General features: G+C 38.2%; 1 protein-coding gene across 1 annotated transcript; it reads left to right on the top strand.

Moving 5' to 3' along the window:
• The first annotated feature begins 19,461 nt into the window (after positions 1 to 19,461).
• Positions 19,462 to 25,721, top strand: LOC105059239 (transcription factor DIVARICATA-like). Its single transcript, XM_073249834.1, has 3 exons — positions 19,462 to 19,805; positions 20,030 to 20,120; positions 25,581 to 25,721. The coding sequence occupies exons 1-3, from the start codon at positions 19,462 to 19,464 to the stop codon at positions 25,719 to 25,721; spliced, it is 576 nt and encodes a 191-aa protein (XP_073105935.1).
• The last annotated feature ends 1,016 nt before the right edge of the window (positions 25,722 to 26,737 follow it).

Here is a 26,737-nt window from a genome sequence, read left to right as displayed (position 1 = left end):
CTAGTGCAAACACACTAGACACCTATTTATTGCCTATAGATTTTATACTCCACCAATTGTATGTCAGGAAGATGCGACAAGTTATTACATGAAAAGACAAATGCCAGGTATTTATAGGACTTAAAATAATATATAAAAAAAATTATAGGCAATACCTTTAATTTTTTACAGGTCTGATCTACGTGTCAAAAATTTTAACTTTTTAATTAGATCCTAAAATTTTGATTTTGATGGTAATATGGTATAGTCATCCATCTCCATAAGAATTCAAAATGCTGAGATAAGTTTAGACACAAAATTTTATTAATACATTTATCAACTGGATTAGAAATAGAGTTAGTGCTTGGATGGAAATAAAATTCTGAGAGTATATTAATTATTTCACACTTGTAGTTAACTGCATTAAAGTTCATATGAATATCTAAAGCACATTGCAATCAATTCGTAACTTTTGAGATCTCAGTGAAAAAATTGAAAAATTAAGATGTAAATAAAAATTACAAAAAATTGAGGGCATATCCATATAATTTTTATTAATAATAATGTAGATAGAGTCTAAGACATGGTACATCTTTCACTGATCACTAGGACCTACTTTAGCAAGTTCCTCTCTATCATGCCCTAATAATGATGAAGTAGAAAAAGCAATATCTTTCAATAATTTTTTTTTTTTTTGGCATCCAAGAAAAAATACGCACTATAAAAAAGTTTCACATCCCTGATACAACGAATCTATATATATATATATATATATATATATATATATATATATATATATATATATATAGTTTGATGCCCTCCGTCGGTTGCACAAGCTAAGCAACTTAAAAATCATGAATATTTATGCCAATGCTATGCAATATTCGGCATGCCTTAAAAGAAAAGCATGTTAGCCACAAATTGCAAATCAAATTCAATTTGACTTAGAGATCAGCCTTGTCTGAATATAAGTTCATTTATATGACACATTATTTTCAAGTTTTTGTTTTAACTCTTGTGGAACGTGATAGGTAGTTGACCTGGATGCCAAGACTTAGATTCCCATTTGTGAAGGGATTCGGGTCGTATCTTTCACGTGAAAGAATGATTGCTCTTCTTGCACGATGTCGGCAATTGGATCATCCTCCGTATGATCCTCAAAGCATTCCAAACTCCTTCATTCATCTCGAAGCGGCACTTGCGCAATCCAATGATGGATTCACGCAAAGGAAAGGGAATCACTGTAGCATGAAAGATACCACCACTATCCTTTGTGAAGTAGGTAAACGGTCCTCGACAAAGCTCCTTTGGTCCTTTCACAACTTAATAGCTAGAAAGTTTGTATAGTTTATGCCCGTGGTGGTATTTTGGTTTGAATAATTCTCAGACACAGTGGGCTTTGGGGGATGAACCCCACTCTCCTGTTTGAGTGAGAGATCATGGTGCGGAGACATGTGCATGCCTGGAAGCTTGGTTATCTTTAAAAGTCTCTCCTTTTCATGAGAAAAGGAGACGGTATAGGCCTTTGGCGTTTCTAAGGCATAATACTCTAGGGGCATATGGAATAAGAACCTCTCACCGCCTTTGTTCCTGGCCACTTCCTAGGCAAATATTAAAACTAGAGGCCTCCAAAAGCAACGTACAAAGGTGATGGGAAAATGATAGCATTATCCATCGGCGAGATTGGTCAGATGGGGATGTGCATGAACTATCATCGCGCCATCTTTCTTTCAATCCCTTACGACAACTAACCCATCATGCGTTGGCATTCTGTAGTGTGGTGTAACCTCGCAATTTAACATAAAAATTGGAGGACTTTTTAGGCAAAGGGTTCAGGTTGTATCTTTTGCGCAAAAGATTGGTTGATTTTTTTTTTACAACGTTAATCTTTAGATCGTATTTTACACAGCTTTTAAAATATTTTGTGATCTGTGCTATGGATGGAAGAAAGAGATTTCTCATGCTTTGAAGATGTGCAAAATATGATCTATTGACGAGCTGAGAAAATATCAACCATCCTTTCGTGCAAAAGATACAACACAAATCCTTGGGATAATATCTCAACAGTGCGCTCTCTCTTTCTCTCTCTCTCTCGTCTAAAGCAAACTTGCTGGTAGGACTTCTTGTACATTTCGATTTATAGACTAAACTATGGGAAAGCCTGATGCTCATCATGACAGGCTTTTCTAAGGGAAAGTTGGTAGTACCATCATTTTTTTTTTTTTACTTATCATTGAATAGAATATGAAATATCCTGTGGATAGGGTTTCATTCACGCACAACCCCCACAAAAAAAAAGAAAAAAATATTGTGAAAAATAGATTATGGGTTTCTTTGTGGCTTCCTAGGGGCCAGGCAACCAACGTTAAGCCTAAACTGTGGGATGCTTTGGGAAGAGTACTTGAAAAGGGAAGAAGAAAGAGTGATACAATTTGTTAATACGTATTATGGCGTTAAAGCCCGTTGCCACTTAGGATGAGGAAGTTCTTTAATGAAACTGATGAACATATGGGACATATAAAATCTGATCTGCATTCTCAGTGATGATGAGGACCCCATTTAATTTTCAAACAGAAATAGCTTTTATTTTGTACATTGATTCATGTAATCTTCCTAATTCTTCTTTTTCTTCCCCATTAGAGTACAACAAAATTATGGGCCTTAATTTGTAGCTTTCACATGAAGTTCTACAGTATCATGTGAGTAGAAAATGTTGAGTTACCTAATAATTGAGTTGACATAGAAAGTTAATAACTACATTTAATTAAGTGCTAAAGATAAGGACCTTGATCAATAGTGCAGCTGATTGGATGGTATTAATTTTATAGTAGCCAATCATACTGAAACTATGTAATTATGGAATTCTATGACGGATATTTAGTGATTTGCTATTTATTTTCTCACCAAATCATTTTCTATCATAGCATTGAAGCTATATAAATTTTTTTTCAATGAAAAGAGAGGACAGGTTAATTTTAAAAAAAATGATCTTGAAATATTCTTTTTTCAATGTAAAGATGGGGCCGGTAACTTATGGACCAGTCTTGTAGTACAGTTCTTTTTTTTTTTTTTTTTTTAATTTATTTTGAAGGAAGCCTTGCTAGCTGCACACTTCTGAAAGCAGTAAGCTTATATATTGGATTTCATAGTTGAGGAAGAATTGTAAATCGGAAATTTTTAGCAGTTTACGTTGACAGAGAACTCCAATTTTAGCAGCGAACGAAGCATCAGAGGTTTAAGCATTGCTCGTGATCAAGTGGCTATCATCCATGCCAAGTGATTTTTGGTACCATGAGAAAAGGAAAACTTCTAGTTTGTTATTCTTACCATGTTAGTTCAAACTCATCTAGTTGGATCTAACCTAGCCAAGTCGATTTGACTCAATTATATATCAGTAGACAAGACACCACATTGTCAATACAAAAGCTGTCTGATACTTGGATGATTCATTGAAGTATTTCGATTATTCACTTGGGGACTTTACATGAATCATATATAAACAATTTTAATGGTGATTTCATGAAGAAATCAGTGAGCTTCAGCTTTGAGGGTTCTGAGCATTGTTTTTAATTGCACACCAATGGCATTTTTAGGTCTCTAAGTGGCTATATTTTTTCTAAAGTCTATACAAATTATAAGCTGGTTAATTGGTCATATGATTTGGTCAATTCAGAATCAAATGACCAGTCACATGGGAAACCAGGATATGATGAGAATAATAATTTGGTGGCGTATTGCTTAAAATCAGAAAGGAACCCTTGCATACTTAATATTATTCCTCAACCTCTCCCTTCGATTTATCATTCATCAAATTCACAAAAATCCTAACCCATTCGGAAATAAAAATGCACACACATGAATATGGGTGACCTCATCCTTCTCTGATTTCATTCCCCGGACACTTAACCGGCTCCAGAGGACCAGGTTCAGTTAATTTGGCTGGTCGAAAACTGTTGAGAGAGTGACTTAACTACCATGTTAGCTAGGCTAGCTATTGCATCCGGCAAGACATATCATATTCTGACAATATTATATGAGACTTAAATGTTCTAGAAAGCAAAAAAAGAGTTTCGATCTCCTTTACACCGTAGATTCTTCAAGTTTTTGGGGCCTGAAATGTGCTTTTGTGAAATGATATATTGATTGGTGGTGTGGTTTCAAGGAAATGTGTGCCTAGGGGCATTTATATATGCAGCTTAGAGGAAACCATGCATCTAGGCATAAGCTTACATGAGCCAACAGAAGTGACAAAATAGACTGCAAGGATATGGAAGGCTCAACTAACTAGCTAAAGATATTGATTATCCCCTAAATCATATGATGATTGTTCTCCAGACCACAGAATGCCATCCACTTATCTATGTTAAATGTGCATAGTATTCGATTCACCTGAAGCAAGATGACATCTTCCACAGTGATACTGTACAACCATAGTATTCCACTTACTTGCATGTACAACCATGTCTTACAGAAGATACTGTATGCATAAGTATGTATATATATGTTTGTACACCTGATATGAATCTTAAAGCACAATATATTCGTTATTTGGAATAAAGTGTCGGTTGTTTTGAAATTGAGCAAGAAATAAAATATAAAATTAATGGATGGTTTATTGATTATGTAAATTAGGAGGATTTTGTACTAGCCAGAATATGAACTTTCAATTTTTTTTTCATCTTTCTTTTGTTTTCGTTGATTTTTCCCATATTTTCCCCTGGTTTAGAACAAATCAAGGCATTGGTTGCTGCAGCACAGAAAAGACCCTACTTGGTTGTATGTTTGATATTTCGCAGTTTATCAACCAACTTCTTGATAAATGCAACAGTATGACACCAGTCAAATACATCAAAGTATATAAACCTCAAGTCCTTTGTGCAATCCAATAACCACTAGTGCCAACCCTGAGAACCTGAACCTTGAACATCAAGCCTATCCCACCGCATCAGTACCTCCATCGATTAGTCCAAGCCCATCCAATCCCAATATTAACGCGTACATTCACCCATTAACATAACCTGATTAGCTTCAATATATCCTGTACCAGAACTCATAACCACAGCATAAATTCCTTGCTATTTCACCTCAGCTTAATTTATAACCCATCCAAATGTTAGACCGAACCCAACTAGGTTAAGTCCAACTCAAATAAACTAAACCTAAAATCCAATTGAGTTGGCTATGAATCGTGCCCCGGGAAACAGACGATCTGTCAGTCCACTTACATGTTGGGCTTGGGCTTTTGTTCCTAACCTCAAAATTAAGAAAATCTGGTAATAAAATATACATGCGCAATGAAAATCAAGTGAATTTTTTAGCATTCAAACAAATCCTTCTGGTGAGAGAGAATGATTAATTTTAACGGGTAATGTTTTATGAACCTTTTTGGACATGTTTGTGCATGAGCACTAGATACGGCTTAGTGAGATTTCTGAAGTAAGATTTGCAGAGCCAACATCAAATAGGCAAGGTTTGTCTGGATGCTTATGCTGAGAATAATAATACAAGATTATGGCCATGCCATTAATCAACGCTACAAATTAAACACGTCTGTGCTTTTACTTCAGCCAGGAAGGACCTTTCACTCGATGTGGTTGGCACCAATGAAGACCCATAGTTTTTTGAGAGAATCTTACTCGGTAATAAAAGGTTAATCAAGGGATCAATAGAATAACAGATATTAATGATGACTGTTAGTAGCTGTTGTCAATCTCCTGTTACGTCTGCTGTTAGTGAAGAGCACCTGTAAAATGAAGTCCACACTGATCGGAATTATGTCCGACGGAGATCCTCCGATGCTTAAGTCAGTGGGAAGTGGTGAACAGTAGATAAAGTATTCGAAATGGCAGAGTATCAGCCCAGAATTATCTTACCAAATGTTGTTCATTTACCTCCTTTTATAAATGAGTAGTTAATAACCGTTTGTAATGGTTAGACACGTGGATCTCGCATATTTCGATATTATGTGATCGTATGATAAGTGATTGTACCCATCATTGATCATGTCTTGGCCATTATGCACTTTATGCACTGGCAATTTTAAGTAAATCGACTGTATGTCGGTAATAATAGTACGTCGATCGTATGTCGATAGTTGTGGAGATCCGAATGAGCATCGGTCGATAACTCTGATATGTCAATGATCATCGGTTGGAGATTAACCAAGTCATTGTGGTTGTCCGTTGATGGTTGAGGATAGTCGACTGTCGGTCGGCCAACTAATTGTTAGTCGGTATTTTGTATTTATAGTGCCGATTTAGAGTCAGAATAGGAAGTCGGTTGAAATGTCCCAACAGTTGCCCTCCACTCCCAAGTTCAAGATGGTCTAACGTGTATATTGTCACGTAGTCTATCATGTTGGATGAAGGGAGTTGTCACGTGCTGCTTTGAGCCCCGATTCAACTGCTTGTATTAATGATTTTTTAAAAAATGAGAGGTCTCCGACTGTTTTATTGTTTTGATAACTGCGAGACCATCATTGGGATGTCGTTTTGGAAAGATAATTCGACGTCCAGAAAATCTGAACGATTTGATTCTAACCAGTAGATCTTGACCACATATTCAGATGTCATAGGCTCTATGTTACTCATGTGAATTATGGTGAGGTGGCATGATCTGAAAGTAGGTGCGTCGAATCGTCCGATCAATGGTCGGTCTTGATGTAGCCACGTATCGACATATGAGGAGATCCTGATTTGAATAATTTCATTCAGGCCATTGAGGGGTCATATATATATATATATATAAAGTCATTTTCATCTGGACTTTACTTTTGTATTTGTCGCTTTCCTCTGCAACAGAAGGTTCCACCCCAGTGTTAGGAGCTTTCAAAGTGTTCTTGTTCCTAGCATCATCTTTGGCTCCAGGTCGAGTTTCCTTTTCTTTCTCTTAGGGTCTTCCTCCTCTTAGGATTTTCTTTTTCTTTTGGTTCTTATTTTTAATGGCAAGTATGAAGGCTTTATCTTTTCGAGATAGTCGGTTGGAGAATCTGATCGATGATTCTCCTTCGGATCCGAAGACGGAAGTTTCTTCTTTATCTAGGCCCAACATTGAATGACTCTGGGAATAGTACTGTATTCCGAAGCAATATCAGCTTTCTGCTCCTGATCCGGACGGTCGAGTGAATTCTCCTCCTTCAGGTCAGGTCGCATTTTATGTCGAAGACTTTCAGGCCAGTCTTCGATTTTCGATCATGGAGTTCGTCCAGAATCATCTTGATTATTATGGTCTCTATCCTGCTCAGTTGGCTCCGAACTCTATCTGGTTGATCATTAGTTTTGCTTTGTCATGTCGTTTTATCCTGACTGATCTTCATTCTTCTTTATTTCGGACTTTGTTTGTTCTCTGTTGTCACTCTAAGATCAAGGGTTGGTGATTTTTCAACTCGAGGAAGGATCTTTTTTTTATTTTCGATCTTTCATCGTCCATTCATGGATGGAAGAACCAATATTTCTTTATTTCTTCCTCATCTTCTTGGGACTTTTCTTCGTGCGAACCGAGAACCAGCCCCAACGAGAACAATCGGATGGATTCTGTCAATCGAGAAGACTTCCTCTGACTGAAAGATATGAAAGTTCCACCACAGCGAGAGCTGATGACCGAACAAACTCTCTATGATGCCGAACTTAGTTCGATAACTTCTTTAGATATAACATAGTCGGTCATCTCACTTTTTCTTCTGTCTATTTTTGAACTTCATATTGATCTTTTTCTTTTGATTGCAGCTATGTGGACAAGGACACAAGTGTCGGCTGCTGACATCCATTTGCATGCTGCCAAAAAGAGGGCAATGTCTGATGTTGGATATTTTCGACCACCGAGAAGAGTCGGATTGATACTCCATCGGTACCGACAAAGGAGTCTGATGTTCCATCGGAGATAGCTCTCGAGCCAGTTCTAGAGTTGTCGGCCCTGACAACACTTTCTCCGACTGAAGCACCGTCTGCTAAAGTTGGGACAGCGGGAGATGAAGAAGTCGCAGCGGAACCATCAGTAGCTCCATCAATAGGGGTTTGGGCCGAATTAGCAATCACGATCGAACCCGAATAATCTATTGCTGCGCCAGCCATTCCTCCAGTAGAGCGATCTCGGGTGCAGTCAAGTACTGACTTTGCGGCAGTTTCAAGCATGCGACCACCAACTGGGGACCGAGGGAAGGCACTGGCTGCTTCTACCGACGATGGATCAGTTGCAGGCCTTCCCACCTTATTCGACATCAGAATCTCTGTCGGTGAGTCGGCCTTGACCAATTCGGCATTGGCTAAGCAACTCATCAAGGCTGTACTTCTTCCGACAGATAGGGAGAATAGAAGAAATTGGACAATATTTGAAATATTTTTGTCTTTCTATCCGACGATACTTGGGATAATTTTTCGACACTTCTCTCCTTTTTTTTTTTTGATCTGATTTGTCCTTTCTTTTCAGTTGGTGCATGATATATACGACTTAGCAAGTGGATATCGAAAAATCACCGACCTTCATCGAGTGTGGATGGATAAGGTCACGACCGTCATCATCGAGAAGACTGCTACTGTCGAACAACTTCAAACGGCAACTGAACGGGAGAAGAAACTTCAAGAGGAGATATCCTATATGACGGTCGACCTGCAGTCCTCCAGAGCCGAGCTTGAGTTGGCTCATCAGAACATCACATCTCTTAAATCTCAGATCAAGAGCAAGAAGTACTCCATCAATCAGCTCCGGAGAGAGAGGGATGGATGTATTGAAGAGCTGGAAGCAGAGCACGGAAGGCATCGGGCCACCATGAAAAAGATAGCACTAGCCGATGCTGAGTCAGCCTTCGCGAAAGCTGAAACTAAGTCGGTGAAAGGCACCCTAAGTCTAACTATCGAGAACTTCAAGGATTCGAAAGAATTCAAAGAGGAGATTCTGGAGGATGGATTCACCTCCTCCTGTATCGGATACGAGGACAATCGAGATGCAGTCAAAAAATTATATCCGAATTTGGACTTGAGCAGCATCATTCCTCCTAATTCGGGAGATGAGACTGCTGAAGAGAATGCTGCACTGGCTAAAGGAGATGCACTGACTGTACCAGGGCCTGATCCAACTATCGAAGCTGTGTCGGAGTAAGGTGATGAAGAAATTGAGTGGTGATCGATGTAACATTCTTCTTTTTTCTTTTTGTAATCAAACAAATTTGGTAATCAGACCTTGGGTCTAATTTTGTAACCTTCTCTTCAATGAATGAAAAGAAAAATTTTTTGAATACAAACTTCTTTTTTTGATATTTATCTCTATTTATACTTTCAATGTTGTGGAATCTTAGTCGGACAATCGATTATCCATCGATGAATCGGATGTTCAGTAATAACTGTAGTAGAGTTTCTGTTAGTCGAGTATTGGTTAACATACTTTACATACTTTTTAGGCATTTAAATAAATGATGATAAGCCGAATATCCTTTGACTGACCGTAGTCAAGTCAGTATGTTTAGATATTTGATAGACGGTAGTAAGCCGAATATCCTTCGACTGATCGTAGTCAAGTCGGTGTATTTTCAATTCGATCGAAGTCGAATCGACATAATATTCTACTTAGTTAGAACTAAGTTGGTATAAGTAGTCATTCGATCGAAGTCAGTTTTTACAGTAAAAAATCGAGATATAGTCAGCATATCGATTTTTACAGTGAAAAATCGAGATATAGTCGGTATGTCAATTTTTACAGTAAAAAATCGAGATTTAGTCGATAAAAATTAATCGATTATTTATCGATCTAATGTCATTTTGTAGATGTAATTGATTGAAGCTTTCACGATTCTGAATTTTAATGTTTCATTCTGAATATTGTATATGTGAATAATTTTATTGATAATATATCTTTAAATTATCAGCATTTCACGTTTGAGAAATAATTATTTCATAAAAAATTTCTAGCCGATATGCATCCGATTGAAGTGTCTCGATTATTCTATAGGGTCCTTCCTAATTTAGAGATAATTTTTTCTGATCCAAAGGCTTTGAAACTTCTGCCCTTCTTAGGACCAGATCTCCTGGACGGAAGATCTTTAGCATAACTTTTGCATTATAATACCGGACTACTCTTTGCCGATATATTGCCATCCGAATTTGAGCCTACTGTCGCACTTCTAGAAGTAAGTTTAGATCGACCTCCGATATTCTGAATTGCTCGGTTCATTATACTACTCTACTCTTGCTGATGGTGACCTGATCTCAAGTGAAATCATCGCTTCTATTCCATAGGTCAGATTGAATGGTGATTCTCTCATTAGTATGTGAGGAGTTGTTCGATATGCCCATAAGACTAGATATAGTTCTTCCACCCAAAGGCCTTTAGCTTCATTCAGTCTGGTCTTGAGATCATGTAGGATTGTTCGGTTCGTTACTCCCACTTCATCGTTGGATTGTGGATGGCCGACTGATGTGAGTTTGTGCATAATATTAATTATCGAATTATCGATCATTGTCAGTGATGATGGTGTGTGGTAGATCGAATTTGCATATGATTGACTTTTGAATGAAGTTTTTTATCTTACTTTTGGTGATTTGTGCTAGTGGTTTAGTTTTCATCCATTTGGTGAAGTAATCAATGACAACTACTGTAAATTTTCTTTGACTAGATATCGGAGGGACAGGATTGAGTATGTCGATTCTCCATTGTGCGAAGGATTATGGTGAAATAATTGATGTCGGCTGACTGACCAGTTGATGTTGTATATGTGCATACTTCTGACATGATTCACATCTTCGGACGAGTTCAGTTACATCTTTTTTCATAGTAGATCAATAATATCCTTATCCAAAATTTTATAAGCCAAAGATTTACCCTCCAAGTGATTTTCATAAATCTCTTCATGAACTTTTCAGAGTGCATAATCGGTATCTGCTGGTCTCAAACACTTCAGTAAGAGAACAGAGAATAATCTTTTATAAAATTGATCATTTATCAAAATATATTATGAGGCCACCCATCTAAGTCATTTGGCTTCTGAAGGATCTACAGGTAGAGTTCCATCAGTCAAGTATTGAATGATCGGATCCATCCAGTTTGGCTCATCATTGACTTGTAGCACTTTTTCGACTTTATCAATGCTCGACTGTTCAGGATATTCGACGAATGTCTGACCCAGCGAGTTGAATGAAGTAGTTGCAAATCGAAAAAGTATGTCGGCTCGAGCATTTTCTATTCTTGAAATGTGAGAGATCTCAAAATATTTTAGAGTCGATATAAGTCTTTCACTTTCGGAAGATACTTCATCATAATGGGATCTCGGACTTCAAACTCGTCCTTAACTTGTCCGGTAATCAATTGTGAGTCAGTGAAGATCTTCAGACTGTCGATGTCAAGCTCTTTGGCAATCTTCAAGCCGGTTAGGAGAGCTTTATACTTGGCTTGATTATTTGAAGCTTTAAAATTAAATCAAAGGACATATTCGGTTATAATTTTTTCAAAATTGATGAGGATGAGACCAGCTCTGCTGCTTTGTGTGTTGGATGCTCCATCAATATGTAGCACTCACACCGATTTTAAGTTGGGCTCAAAAGTTTCAACTTATTTTTTTTTATTGTTGGATTCATCCTCAAGATTATTGTCGGGTATGGTACATTCGGCGATGAAATCGGTCAAAACCTGTGCCTTCATCGATGGATGTGGACGATATTGAATATCGAACTCACTGAGTTTTGTTGTCCACTTTGTCATTCGACCTGAAGTATCATATCGATATAAAATTACTTTCAATAGCTGATCTGTTAAGACAATAGTGGGATGTACTTGGAAGTATGGGCGAAGTCACTATGATAATATGATTAGAGTATAGATCATCTTTTCCATCTTTGAATATCTTATTTCGGTATTATGAAGTACTTTATTGGTATAGTAAATAGATCATTGAATTTGATTTTCATTCTCCTGGACGAGTACCGTACTAACTGCCTTCGTCGAAGTCACCAAATAGAGATATAAAGATTCTCCCACCTTAAGTTTTGTAAGTAGTGACAGAGATGTCAGATATCTTTTTAGATCTTTGAAGGATTGTCGGCACTGGTCCGACCAAAAAATTTTTTTTGCTTATCTCAAGGTCTTGAAAAAAGACAAACATCTTTTTGTCAACTTTGAGATAAACCGGCTAAGTACGGTGATCCTTCCATTGAGTTGTTGTATCTCTTTCTTGGAGCTTGGATGCTTCATATTGATGATAGCCATTATTTTTTTGAGTTTGGCTTCAATTTTTCATTGTGACACAAGAAATTTAAAAAAAAATTTAAAAATTACTCCGAATGCACACTTGGTCGGATTCAATTTCATCTGATGTCGTCAAAGTGTGTCGAAAGTTTCTTTCAAATTTCGAACATGATCAAAAATTTAGAGGCTTTTCATTAGCATATCATCAATATAGACTTTTATATTTCGTCTAATTTGTGTCTTGAATAGTTTATTGACTAACCGTTGATAAGTAGCTCCGACGTTCTTTAAACCGTATGGTATTACTTTATAACAGTAGATGCCTTTATCGGTTATGAAGGTTGTATGCTCCTCGTCTTCAAGCGCCATCCGAATCTGATTATATCCTACAAAGATATCCATGAAGCTTAAGAGTCGGTGTCCCGAAGTTGCATCAACTAGTTGGTCAATCTTTGGCAAAGAAAAACTATCCTTCAGATAAGCTTCATTTAGATTTATATAGTCGATGCAGATTCTCTATTTTTCATTGACTTTTCTCACTATCACTACATTGACAAGCCAATTGGGATAATTAACTTCTCTGATAAAGTCAGCCGTGAGAAGCTTGTTGACATTTTCATCGATGACCTTCTACTTTTCAGGAGTAAAAGATCTTTTTTTTTATCTCATCAGTCTAACCTTTGGATTAATATTTAGCTGGTGGGTTATTATTTTCAGAGGAATGCTTGGCATATCAGTTGCCGACCAAGCGAAGATGTTAGTATTTGCTATTAGTTAATTCACCAGTTGTTGCCGTTCTGGATCAGACAGCTGCAATCTAATTTGGACCGTCTTCTCAGGATCTTCTTCTTTTAGTGGGATGAAAATTAGTTGCTCGACTGGTTCACCTTTTTTTTCATTTTTTCTTTGGTCCAATTTATCAATGGATAAAGAGTCTTCAGATTGATTATTTTGTGTGAAGACTAAAAAGTAACGTCGAGTAAGCTGTTGATCTCTTTACATTTCTCCAACTTCATTTCTTATTGAGAATCAGACCAGTAAATGGTATATTGAAACTACTGCTCTCAGGATATTAAGTCCAAATCATCCAAGTATGGCATTATAAGTCGATAAAACTCGGACAACTGTGAATGTTAGAAGAACAGTACTTTATTGTGGATCTGTTTCTGCGATTAGTGGGAAAGTGATTTCTCCTTGCACAGTAACTACATCTCCAGTAAAATCGACTAATGCCGTCGAGACTCTTCTGAGTCGATCAGTCGGTAGTCGTATTCGGAAGAAAATCAAGTAAAAGAGAATATCAATTGAGCTTCCATTATCAATTAATTTTTTTTTATATCATAATTTGCTATCGTCACTGAGACAATGACAGCATCATCATGGGAAGTTTGTATTCTCCAAACATCATCTTTCGAAAAAGAAATTACATTGTTAAGTCATCGTTTCTTCACCGACTCTTCTTTGAAAGTTGCCCCCCAGTCTTTCTATCGCTCAAAGATCATATTGATGACTTTTGTCGTTGGTCGTTGGTCGATTATTGATTGTTTCCTCAGTTTGTGGCTGAGGCTGTTGATCAGTGGGAGGTTGAGTCGGACGATCTCATCGAATAAGGGCCTCTATTTTGTTCCTGAATTGGATGCATTGTTCGGTATCATATCCATGATCATGATAAAACCAGTAGTACTTCTTTCTGTCACGGCTCGATGGCATTTTTATTGGCGGAGGGTGTCGAAGATACTCTTTTCCTTTGATTTCCATCAAAATCTACGCACGAGGAGCAGAAAGAGAAGTATAGGAGTCATATCTGTCATAGCTGTTTGACTTCGGACTCCGTTGTCGAGGTGAAGTTTGCTTATTGGTGGTTGGCCGACTTGATTTGATCGAAGCTTTTTTTTTTTGCTTCTTTTTTTGACCTTTTTCTTTTGTTTGATGTCGGTCAGAAGTGCCCTCATCCGTACGAATATTCTTGTATGTGCGCTCCAAAAGTTTAGCATAGATCCGGAGGTGAGTCTTATCTAGAGAATAGATGAATCTGGATCCCCTCAGATCTCTTTTAATGATCGATATGGCCATATCTTTATTGAGATCCCTGACCTCAAGTGTAGTCATGTTGAAGTGAGCCACAAAATCTTTTAATGTCTCTGTCTCGCCTTTTTTAATGGAGAAGAGATTGTCTGATATCCGTGGCACCCTTCAGCTATGCTGAAATGAGCCATAAAAGAATGCTCAAGCTGTTCGAAGGAGTTTATGCTTTCCGACTGAAGCCCATAATACTAGGCTTGAGCAGCCTTCTGAATAGTCATTAGGAAGTTGATGCATAAGAGGACGTCGGTTGTCTCCTAGATCATCATGAAAGTCTTATAGCTCTTCAAATAGTCGATTGAATCGGTGGAGCCATCGTATGGCTCTATCTGCGGCATCTTGAATCGAGATAGAATCGGTTCGTCCAAAATGCACTGAGAGAGAGATTGGGCAGTGTGAAAGTCGTAGTCATTAGAGGATTTCTGACCTTCCACCTGAAATCGGGCAAGTCAACAGTCATTCTTTTTGAATTTACACTCGTAGTCGTCGAGCCATCGTTGCTAAGAAAATCCAAGGGTAGAATACCTTAAAGAGCTTGAAGATGGAGAAGCAGAAGGCGTACGCGACCTTTTCCCCTTTCTGATACTATGTACATGGGAAGGAGAGGAAAAACATCGCGAAGGATGGGCGGCACGATGGGAGTACCGAGAATATGGTTATCCATCTCAGTGAGAGTACCGAGATGGTCGCCACTCTGAAGATGAGGAGGGTGGACACCGTGAAGGACGGCGGCTGTGCCTAGACGGCACTGAATGAGCCACCGGCTCCACCGATGGTTGCTGCTGCTGTTGTGTTTGTTGCTATTGCAGACTGTCGACCATCTCTGTTAATATCTTCATTTACTGTATTAGAGCAATAATCTACGCGTCCGTAGTGACCACAGGATGCGAAGAGCTAGGCTCTGCCAATAGAGGTGGGAGAGAAATATCTTCCCGATGGAAAGACTGCCTCGCCGATCCTATTGAATGTTGAGCTCTGATTTTTGCCATGGTTGCTCGTATCTTTTCTCCTACCTGACGTATCAATCTGTTGCGGTCAATCCCCTGTTGCACCTGCTGTCGGTGAAGAGTACCTGCAAAATGAAGTCCACACTGATCGGAATTGTGTCCAATGGGGACCCTCTAATGTTTAAGTCAATGGAGAGTGGTGAATAGCAGATAAAATTTTTGAAATGGTAGAGTATCTGTTCAAAATTATCTTATCAAATGTTCTTCATTTACCCCCTTTTATAGATGAGTAGTTGATAACCATTTGTAATGGTTAGACACATGGGTCCTGCATGTTTCGGCATTATGTGATCGTGGGATGAGTGGTTTACCCATCATTAATCATGTCCTGACCATTATGCACTTTCTGCGCTAGCAGTTTCAAGTAGCTGACTGTATGTCGATAATAATAGTACGTCGATCGTATGTTGGTAGTTGTGGAGATCCGAATAAATATCGATCGATAACTTTGGTATGGCGATGGTCATCGGTTGGAGATCAACCAAGTTATCATGGTTGTCCATTGATGGCCGAGGATAGCTGACTGTCAGTCGGCCAACTGATTATTAGTCGGTATTTTATGTTTATGGTGCTGATTTAGAGTCGAAATCAGGAATCGGGTGAAATATCTCAACAGTAACAAACCAAGCGTAAGTGGATGATGAGCACGCTTTGGTGTTTCAGGATATGGAGGTTGAGTTAATTTGATAAGAGTTTAAAGTAGGCATATGATGCTAAATAAGCCTTGAGCCATCCATACGGTATCCAGAGATGAGGAAACAACCATATGACTATTTCACGAAAGAAACAATGATTAGCTGTTACAAACGTAATTAATTCCACGCTCGCTTTTTTTGGTAGAAAGAGTCATCATTCAAACCCAAGTAGAAAAGTGTGTCTATTTTAGGAAGAAAATCAATTCGCTGATTCGACAAAACGATCACGTTTAAATCTGGATCAGTTTAATTTGTCAGAGGTGAAGGGAGAAAAATAGGAAAGTTTTAGGGAAGGCTGCAAGGCATATACAACGTTAACACTTACTTTAATATTTTATTCATCTTTGATTGCGTTAGATTCTTATCATCTTTAACTCGAAAATAATTAATAAGTAAACAATCATAATCAGTCGCAAAATTTATTCATCTTTGGTACATACTTTCCATCCCGGGTTTTGTTGGGAATCTATGGCTCTGTGTTCCAACAACTATAAATCATACCATGCGTGGGATTGTTGTTCTGAACTCCCATCAACTAACTGGTCTATCAAAATCTCTAGTTCTGAAAGAGAGGTATCATGGCTTCTTCTCACGACATTGGTTTGTCGCAAGCAGAGTGGAGCCCGTTAGAAGAGATGGTTTTGACTCTGAAAGATGAGTTGCAGAAGGAAGAAGATGGCAATTCTGGTGATGGATGTAGCATGGATATGGCACCAGAGCAATGCCCACCGAAAGGTCAGAACACCTCTTCTGGGTCAAGACGCCGCGGCCAGGAGAGGAGGAAGGCTAAGCCATGGACGGAGGAGGAACATCGGTATATATATATATATTATTATTATTATTATTATTATTATTATTATTATTATTATTATTATTTTAAAAAAAATTTGAAATCCAATCAAGGCGCACAGCAGATTGGCCAGCATCGTTCAAGTACGCACAGTGCAAGTACCGATTGAGGAGATAAATTTTTCAATAGGGATTTCTTAAAAAAACATGAATGATTTGTTTGTACATTAATAATATTATTGTTGCATGCATGCAGGTTATTTTTACAAGGACTTGCAACTTATGGGAAGGGGGATTGGAAGAGCATATCTCGACATTCAGTGGTGACGAGGACGCCATTGCAAGTGGCCAGTCATGCACAAAAGTTCTTCATCCGTCAAAAACAAAACATGGAGCGCAAGAGAAAGAGCATCCACGATATTACCAATCCTTAGATCTTCTTCTACGATGCATCTCAGATATATAATTCGCCATATTAGCGGTTGTTTTCTATTTTTCTTTAGCAGATTTTACCAAGCCTTAGTATGATGTTAGGAATTATGCAAATTCAGTTAGACTCAGGTTATTCTGACTCTAGATGCAAATGTTGCTTCTGATATTCGTTCGTTTAGCTTATGTTCTCCGTCCCAGATATGTTCTCTGGTGTTTAAGAAATGCTTTCCTTTGTCCTCTTCCAAACGGGACACGTGCGTTCAACACTGTGCAAAGAACTGGAGTTGTTCTGGAGTTCATGCATTCATTAGATTTTAGGGGTTGAGTCTATTGCCATCAGATACAGGACCAGCACTTACATCAGCCACATGAAAACGGATGATGGATCATGATCATGTTGCACTTGGTTATTCGAGAAATCTTTTAACAGAATAACTTTCATCTCCTATATGACCTGAGATCCTCAGGCATGGGACATATTTGAGGGACTAATGTGTATTGCGAGCAAAGCAGTGGAAAACCACCCAATTGTATCAGAAAATATCTTCATCTGTTATATTACTCTACATGGTTCCAGTTGATGCCACGTTGATATTAAAGACCGTAGTTACACATTAATTATTTCATAATTTTGTTTCCTTAAATATTTTTTCATTGCTTTCTCTATTTATATGAATAGAAAGGTGCGCCTTATAATGTTAATGAAAACAAGCAACCATCTATTCTTTGAAAAACTCAATACGAACTCCAAAACAATCCTGATGAAGATGATTTGTTAAAGCCTCTTTCAAAAGAAATCATGAAGTCATTGATTTTACAAGTCATCTTTACGTCATCATTTGATGACTGGGCATGTTGAGATATTGCAGTCAACCAAAGCACTATAAAAATGATAAACTACTTTCAAAATACTATACTGGAGCAAATAGAACAGTAATTAAGAAAATATCCAAGTGCTCAAACTAATACAATAACATTGAAATTAATAATAAGACCAGCAAAACATATAGTATTGTTGGTTCATGAGAAGTGAAATTGTGAAAAGAATGCCAACATGCAGTTTATCAAAATCCTGGGGCAGGAACGTTATTCAAAGTAATTGGCTAAGTTTAGCTAGGAGGATGATGTATTTATTTCAAAAACACTCTGCAGCATCATGAGGAAGATCATGGGAATCTTTGCCTGTTCTCTGCCGGTTTGGTTTTTGTTCTATCGCTCCTTTTGGCTGCATTACACGATGATAGATTCTGCATTTCTTACTCGGCTCTATAATGATCCCTTCTTTTTTGTTTCCCCTTTTTTCTGCGCTTAATGCAGGCTCTTTCTCTCGGGAGGTTTCTTCTCAGGTCACTGTTTGGAGGAGCTTGTTGCTCACATCTTAACCTATTGTTTTGTTTATAACTAGAACAATACCTCCTCTGTCTAGAGACTTTATTTTTCTTCTTTCATACCATATGTACCTACTTTACTCCTAATAAGTTTGGTGTCTTATGGAGCTCACAGCTCCTTTGACTCCTTTTCATAGAAAATCATGAGGAAGAACCTCAAAGAAGGAACAGACTAATCTCCCACCATCACGAGGAATCTTCCAATATTCAGTAATATCTTTTGAGGCAATATTGGCATCAAATATGGTTACACTCTTAGCAGAAAAGAAGAAAAAGGATGCACACATTGTTGGGAAACGTCATGGGGGTACAAAGAGGAATCAAAGGACAAACTAAGGGTGACAAACTAAGGGTACGTGGATGATGAGCACGTTTTGGTGTTTGAGGATATGGAGGTTGAGTTAATCTGATAAGAGTTTAAAGTAGGCATATGACGCTAAATAAGCCTTTAGCCATCCATACGGTATCCGGAGACGAGGAAACAATCATATGACTATTTCAGGAAAGAAACAATGATTAGTTGTTACCAGCGTAATTAATTTCATGCTCACTTTTTTTGGTGGAAAGAGTCATCATTCAAACCCAAGTAGAAAAGTGTGTCTATTTTAGGAAGGAAATCAATTCGCTGATTCGACAAAGCGATCACGTTTAAATCTGGATCAGTTTAATTTGTTAGAGGTGATGGGAGAAAAATAGGAAAGTTTTACGGAGAGGCTGCAAGGCATGTACAACGTTAACACTTATTTTAATATTTTATTCATCTTCGATTGCGTTAGATCCTTATCATTTTTAACTCGAAAATAATTAATAAGTAAACAATCATAATCAATCGCAAAATTTATTCATCTTTGGTCCATACTTTCCATCCCGGGTTTTCTTGGGAATCTATGGCTCTGTGTTTCAACAACTATGAGAGAAATCATGGATTCTTCTCACGACATTGGTTTGTCGCAAGCAGAGTGGAGCCCGTTAGAAGAGATGGTTTTGGAGCTTGCTCTCCTGGTAAACCCAGAGGGAACGCCAGATCGATGGTCTCGGATCAGTGCCAATTTTTCAGGGAAGAGTTCGAAACAAGTACTGTACCATCATTACCAGGCTCTGAAAGATGAATTGCAGAAGGAAGAAGGTGGCAATTCTGGTGATGGATGTAGTATGGGTATGGCACCGGAGCAACGCCCACCGAAAGGTCAGAACACCTCTTCTGGATCAGGACGCCGCGGCCAGGAGAGGAGGAAGGCTAAGCCATGGACGGAGGAAGAACATCGGTATATATATATATATATATATTATTATTATTATTATTATTATTATTATTATTATTTAAAAAAAATTTGAAATCCAATCAAGGTGCACAGCAGATTGGACAGCATCGTTCAAGTACGTACAGTACAAGTACCGATTGAGGAGATAAATTTTTCAATGAAAATTTCTTCAAAAAATATGAATGATTTGTTTGTGCATTAATAACATTATTGTTGCATGCATGCAGGTTATTTTTACAGGAACTTGCAACTTATGAGAAGGGGGATTGGAAGAGCATATCTCGACATGCAGTGGTGACGAGGATGCCATTGCAAGTGGTCAGTCATACACAGAAGTTCTTCATCCGCCAAGAACGAGACATGGAGCGTAAGAGAAAGAGCATCCACGATATTACCAATCCTTAGATCTTCTTCTACGATGCATCTCAGTTAATTTGCCATATTAGCGGTTGTTTTCTATTTTTCTTTAGCAGATCTTACCAAGCCTTAGTATGATGTTAGGGGTTATGAAAATTCAGTTAGACACAGGTTATTCTGACTCTAGATGCAAAAGTTGCTTCTGATATTTGTTCGTTTAGCTTATGTTCTCCATCCCAGATATGTTCTCTAGCGTTTAAGAAATGCTTTCCTTTGTCCTCTTCCAAACGGGACACGTACGGTCAACACTATGCAGAGAACTGGAGTTGTTCTGGAGTTCATGCATTCATTAGATTTTTAGAGCTTTGAGTCTATTGCCATCAGACATGTACAGGATCAGCACTTACATCAGCCACACGAAAACGGATGATGGATCATGATCATGTTGCACTTCGTTATCCGAGATATCTTTTAACATAATAACTTTCATCTCCTATAAGACCTGATATCCTTAGGCATGGGACATGTTTGAGGGACTAATGTGTATTGAGCAAAGCAGTGGAGAAAACGACCCAATTGTATTAGAAAATATTTTTATCTGTTATATTACTTTACATGGATCCAGTTGATGTCATGTTGATATTAAAGACAGTAACACATTAATTATTTCATAATTTTGATTCCTTAAATATTTTTACATTATTTTCTATATTTGTATGAATAGAAAGGTGCGCCTTAAAATGTTAATGAAAACAGGCAACCAACTGTTTTTTTGGAAAACTCAGTACCAACTCCTTAACAAGCCTAATGATGATGATTTGTTAAAAGCTCTTTCAAAAGACATCATGAAGTCATTAATTTTATAAGTCATCTTTATTACATCATTTGATGACTGAGCAGATTGAGATATTGCAGTCAACCAAAGCACTATAAAATGGATAAACTGCATTCAAAATATTATACCGAAGCAAAACTAATATATATATATATATATCAAAATAGAAGGTGAGAGAAAATAGAGTGGTCAAGTAAACTGTCCACTTCAGCAGTAAATTTTCATCTATGAATGTTATGATCAAAATCAATTTTCTATATGTTATGTATCAGGACTCTCCTATCCAACCATTCTTCCAGCATTAAATGTAAGAATTATATCATTCATGGATGACATTGAAATCCACTTCTGTCTATTTAATTAGGCGATTAAAGTCTGTCATTGATCTTTAGAATATGAATGGATATGCTCTAACTATTCATCCAGAATATTTTTTAATAAATTATTTTTTATCACATTATTAATAATATGATTTTATAACCCGCATGCAACATGCGGGATAAAAAACTAGTAGAACAATAATCCAGAAAATATCCAAGTGCTCAAACTAATACCATAACATTGAAATTTATAATAAGACCAACAAAACATATAGTATTTTTGGTTTATGAGAAGTGAAAAGACTGCCAACAGTTTATCAAAATCCTGGGGCAGGAATGCAATTCAAAGTAGTTCGCTAAGTTTAGCTAGGAGGAGGATGTATTTGTCTCACGAATACTTTGCAGCATCATGAGGAAGATCATGGAATTTTTGCCAGTTCTCTGCTGGTTTGGTTTTTGTTCTATCGCTTCCATTGGCTGCATTGTACGATGATAGATTTTGCATTTCTTACTCGGCTCTATGATGATCCTTTCTTCCTCCCTTTTTTTTTTTCCTGAGCTTAATGCAGCCCCTTTCTCTGGGGAGGTTTCTTTTAAGGTCACTGTTTGGAGGAGCTTGTTGCTCACATCTTAACCTGTTGTTTTGTTTATGACCAGAACAATGCCTCTTCTGTCTACAGACTTTATTTTTCTTCTTTCGTACTTATGTACATACTTTACTCCTAATAAGTTTGGTGTCTTATGGAGCTCCTTTGACTCCTTTTCATCGAAAATCATGAGGAAGAACATCAAAGAAGGAACAGACTAACTTCCCACCATCACGTGGAATTTTCCAATATTCAGTAATATCTTTTGAGGCAATCATTGACATCAAATATGGTTACACTGTTATCAGAAAAAAAAGATACACATATTGTTGGGAAAAGTCATGGGAGTACAGAGAGGAATCAAAAAAAAAAAAAAAAAAAAAAAACAAATCATGGAAGCTTGACATTTTAATAAATCCATCAACAGCAACAACAAAAAGCAAGCAGTCGCAAACAAAAAACATCCACCTGGTAAAAGTACGCCAAATCATGGGTTTGGATTAGGCCCACGTCCAAGCTTGTTGGGTTCATCACAATCGAACTTATACAGTTCATGTAACACATGATCCCGCTGGTTGTGGAAACTTTTAGCAAACCCAGGTCCCAGACGTTAAGCGTCTTATCTCTAGGCCCATACCTGACTTATACGCCCATTTTTCCTGTTAGGTTTGGTGTAGGTTTGTGGATCTCAGTAAGATTCCTGAATTAGGTATCAACAGCCTCAGCCCGAAGGAAACAGATGAATTTTCATACATGAAGCTAAAGCACCAGTCATAACAATTCCAGATATTATCCCCCTCCTATAACTGTACACAGCCCAGAACGAAAGAAAGAGCTGTGAAACCATCTCAAAACTCATCAAAATGGTAACAAGGCGACAAGGGCTACGATGAGCAATGGGTACAGTAAGAGAGGCATCAGAGGGACAGTGCAACACTCCGGATATTAGGATAATACAAGGAGTACTTGTGAAAGCAAAACAGCACTTCTTTAAAGGCCTAATCTTATCAACTCGTACATAAACTGAGACTCGAGTCCTTTGTATCTTGGGGTTTATTTCGTCTAAGCCAGCTCGGCCATACGCAAAATTAATTTCTATATCGCTGTACATTCTACAACTATCTTAATACATACTCAGGGTGGATTTTTTCTCCCTTTACACCAAAAAAAAAAAAAAAAAAAAGCCTCAGCCTGATGTGGCAGCCTTGCTGCTTCCTTTTTCATTGACAGATTCCTAGGCCCGATCATCTGTTGGGCCTGCAAAAAATACTTCAGCCCATGTATCAAACGGCCTTTGGACTGCACCTTGCCCAAACAGTAGATGAACTAATTTGACGAGTATGTCATGAAGATGTATCAAACAGCGTGGCTGCACCTCATCCAAAAATTGCAACCAACCAAAATATTTGACAGCAAAATATTTTGTATCAAACAGCAAAATATCTGACATAAGCATTCCTTTTATCTTTGGAAGAACAGAGATTTATCTGCTTTCTGCCCTGTTCATTTCTTTCTTGGCCGTACATTATTCTTTCTTAATAATATTTGGGTGGCATAAGGATATATGGCTTATCCTTTACATCAAAAATTCCTTGTCCATTTTTGAGAAAGTATAATCGTTGCTAGCTTTTCTATAAAACTGATCGAAGATCCGTGCATTACGTGGACTTGGATGTGTGAAAATAATTTCTGGAGGAATGTCTGGTATATCAGTTACCGACCAAGTGAAGATTTCGGTATTTGCTCTTAGTAGATTTATCAGTTGTTGCCGCTCTGAATCAGACAACTGCGATCTAATTTGGACCGTCTTCTTAGGATCTTCTTCTTTTAGCGGGATGGAAACTAGTTGCTCGGCTAGTTTATCATTTTCTTCATTTTCTCTTTGGTCTAATTTATCAACGGACAAAGAGTCTTCAGATTGATTATTTTATATGGAGATTAGGAAGCAACGTCGAGCAAGCTGTTAATCTCCTCACATTTCTCCGACTCTATTTTTTGTTGAAAATCGGACCAGTAAATGGTATATTGAAACTATTGCTCTTAGGGTATTAAGTCTAGGTCGTCCAAGTATGGCATTATAAGCCGACGGAACCTGGACGATGGTGAATGTTAGGAGAACAGTATTTTGTTGTGGATTTGTTCCTGCGGTTAATGAGAGAGCGATTTCTCCTTCCACAGTAACTGGATCTCCAATAAAATTGATCAATGATGTCGAGACTCTTCTGAGTCGATCTGTCGATAGTCGCATTCGAGAGAAAGTCGAGTAAAAAAGAATATCAACTGAGCTTCCATTATCAATTAAATTTTTTTTTACATCATAATTTGCTACCATCACTGAGACAATGACAGCATCATCTTGGAAAGTTTGTATTCCCCGAACATCATCTTTCGAAAAAAAAAATTATATTGTCAAGTCATCGTTTCTTCACCGACTCTTCTTCTGAAGTTGTCCCCCTGTCTTTCTGTCGCTCAGAGATCATATTGATGACTTTCGCTGTTGGTCGATTGTTGATTGTTTCCTCAGCTTATGGCTGAGGTTGTTGATCTGTGGGAGGTTGAGTTGGACGATCTCATCAAAATTTTTCGAGATAGCCTCATCGAATCAGGGCCTCCATTTCGTCCCAGAGTTGGATGCACTGTTCGATAGTGTCCATGATCACGATGAAAGTGATGGTACTTCTTTCTATCACAGCTCCTCGGTGGCACTTTCATTGGTGGAGGTGTTAAAAATATTCTTCTTCTTTAATCTCCATCAAAATCTACGCACGGAGAGTAGAAAGAAGAGTATAGGAGTCATACCTACCATAGCTGTTCAGCTACGGACTCCGTCGTCGAGGTGAAACTCACTTATTGGTGGTTGGCCGGTTTGATTCGGTCGGAGCTTTACTTTTCTTCTATTTCTTTTTTTGACCTTTTTCTTCTATTTGGTGCCGGTCAGAAGCGCCCTTATTCGCGCGAATATACTTGTATGCACGCTTCAAAAGTTTAGCATAGATCTAGAGGAGAGTCTTATCTAAAGAATAGATGAATTTGGATCTCCTCATACCCCTCTGCATGGTCGATATGGCCATACCTTTATTAAGGTTCCTGATCTCAAGTATAACCATGTTGAAACAAGCCATAAAATCTCTTAACGTCTCTATCTTGCCTTTCTTAATGAAGAAGAGACTGTCTGATGTCTGTGGCACCTTTCGACTAGTGCTGAAGTGAGCCACGAAAAAATACTCAAGCTGCTCGAAGAAGTTTATGCTCCTCAACTAAAGCCCAGAATGCCAGGCTCGAGCAACCTTCCGAATAGTCACCGAAAAGTCAATATATAAGAGGACATCAGTTGCCCCCTAGATCATCATGAGAGTTTTATAGCTCTTCAAATAGTTGATTGGGTCGGTGGAGCCATCGTATGGCTCCATTTGCGGCATCTTAAACTGAGATGGAATCGATTCGTCCAAGATGCGCTAAGAAAGAGGTCGGATAGTATGAAAGTCATAGTCATTGGAGGATTTTCGATCTTCCACCTGAAGTCGGACAAGTCGGCAATCGATTTTCAACTTGCGCTCATAGTCGTCGAGTCGCTGTTGCTGAGAAAATTCAGGGATAGAATTCTCTGAAGAACTTGAAGATGGAGAAGCAGAAAGCGTACATGGTCTTTTCCCCTTCCTGATCCTATGTATATGGGAAGGAGAGGGAGAACACTGTGAAGGATGGGCGGCAAGATGGGAGTGCCGAGAATGTAGTTATCCATCTCAGTGAGAGTGCCGAGATGGTCGTCCCTTTGGAGATGAAGAGGGTGAACTCCATGGAAGGCGGTGGTTGTGCCTAGACGACATTGAATGAGCCACCGGCTCCTCCACCGACGATTGCTGCTATTATATTTGTTGCTGTTGGAGGCTGCAGACCATCTTCGTTAATACCTTCATTTGCTGCATTAGGATAGCAATATGCGCGTCTGTAGTGACCACAGGACGCGAAGAGCTGGGCTCTGCCAATGGAGGTGAGAGAGGAATATCTTTCCAATAGGAAGACTACCTGGTCGATTCTGTTGAATGTTGAGCTCTGATTTTTGCCATGGTTGCTCGTATCTTTTTTCCTATCTAGTGCGCCAATCTATTGTGCCAATTTTCTGTTGCACTTGCTGTCGGTGAAGAGCACTTGCTAAATGAAGTCCACACTGATAGGAATTGTATCCGACGAGGACCCTCCGATGCTTAAGTCAGTGAAAAATGATGAACAGTAGATAAAGTATTTGAAATGGTAGAGTATCAGCCCAAAATTATTTTATCAAATGTTGTTCATTTACTTTCTTTTATAGATGAGTAGTTGATAACCATTTATAACGGTTAGACACGTGAGTCCTGTATGTTCCGGCATTATGTGATCGTGGGATAGATGATTGTACCCATCACTGATCATGTCTTGACCATTATATACTTTCTACACTGATAGTTTCAAATAAGCCGATTGTATGTCGGTAATAATAGTACATCGATCGTATGTCAGTAGTTATGAAGATTCGAATAAGTATCAATCGATAATTCTAATATGCCGATGGTCATCGGTCAGAGATTAATCAAATCATCGTAGTTGTCCATTGATGGCTGAGAATAGCCGACTGTCGATCGATCAACTGATTATTAATTGATATTTTTTATTTATGGTGCCGATTTAGAGTCATTCCAACAGTAGCAAACCAAGGGTACGTGGATAATGAGCACGTTTTGGTGTTTCAGGATATGGAGGTTGAGTTAATTTGATAAGAGTTTAAAGTAGGCATATGATGCTAAATAAGCCTTTAGCCATCCATGCGGTATCCGGAGACGAGGAAACAACCATATGACT

The sequence above is a fragment of the Elaeis guineensis genome, chromosome 16 (assembly GCF_000442705.2).
Source record: "Elaeis guineensis isolate ETL-2024a chromosome 16, EG11, whole genome shotgun sequence".
Classification (NCBI taxonomy): Eukaryota; Viridiplantae; Streptophyta; class Magnoliopsida; order Arecales; family Arecaceae; genus Elaeis; species Elaeis guineensis.
The sequence above is the reverse complement of the archived record's forward strand: the minus strand, read 5'-3'. Positions and strand labels throughout refer to the sequence as shown.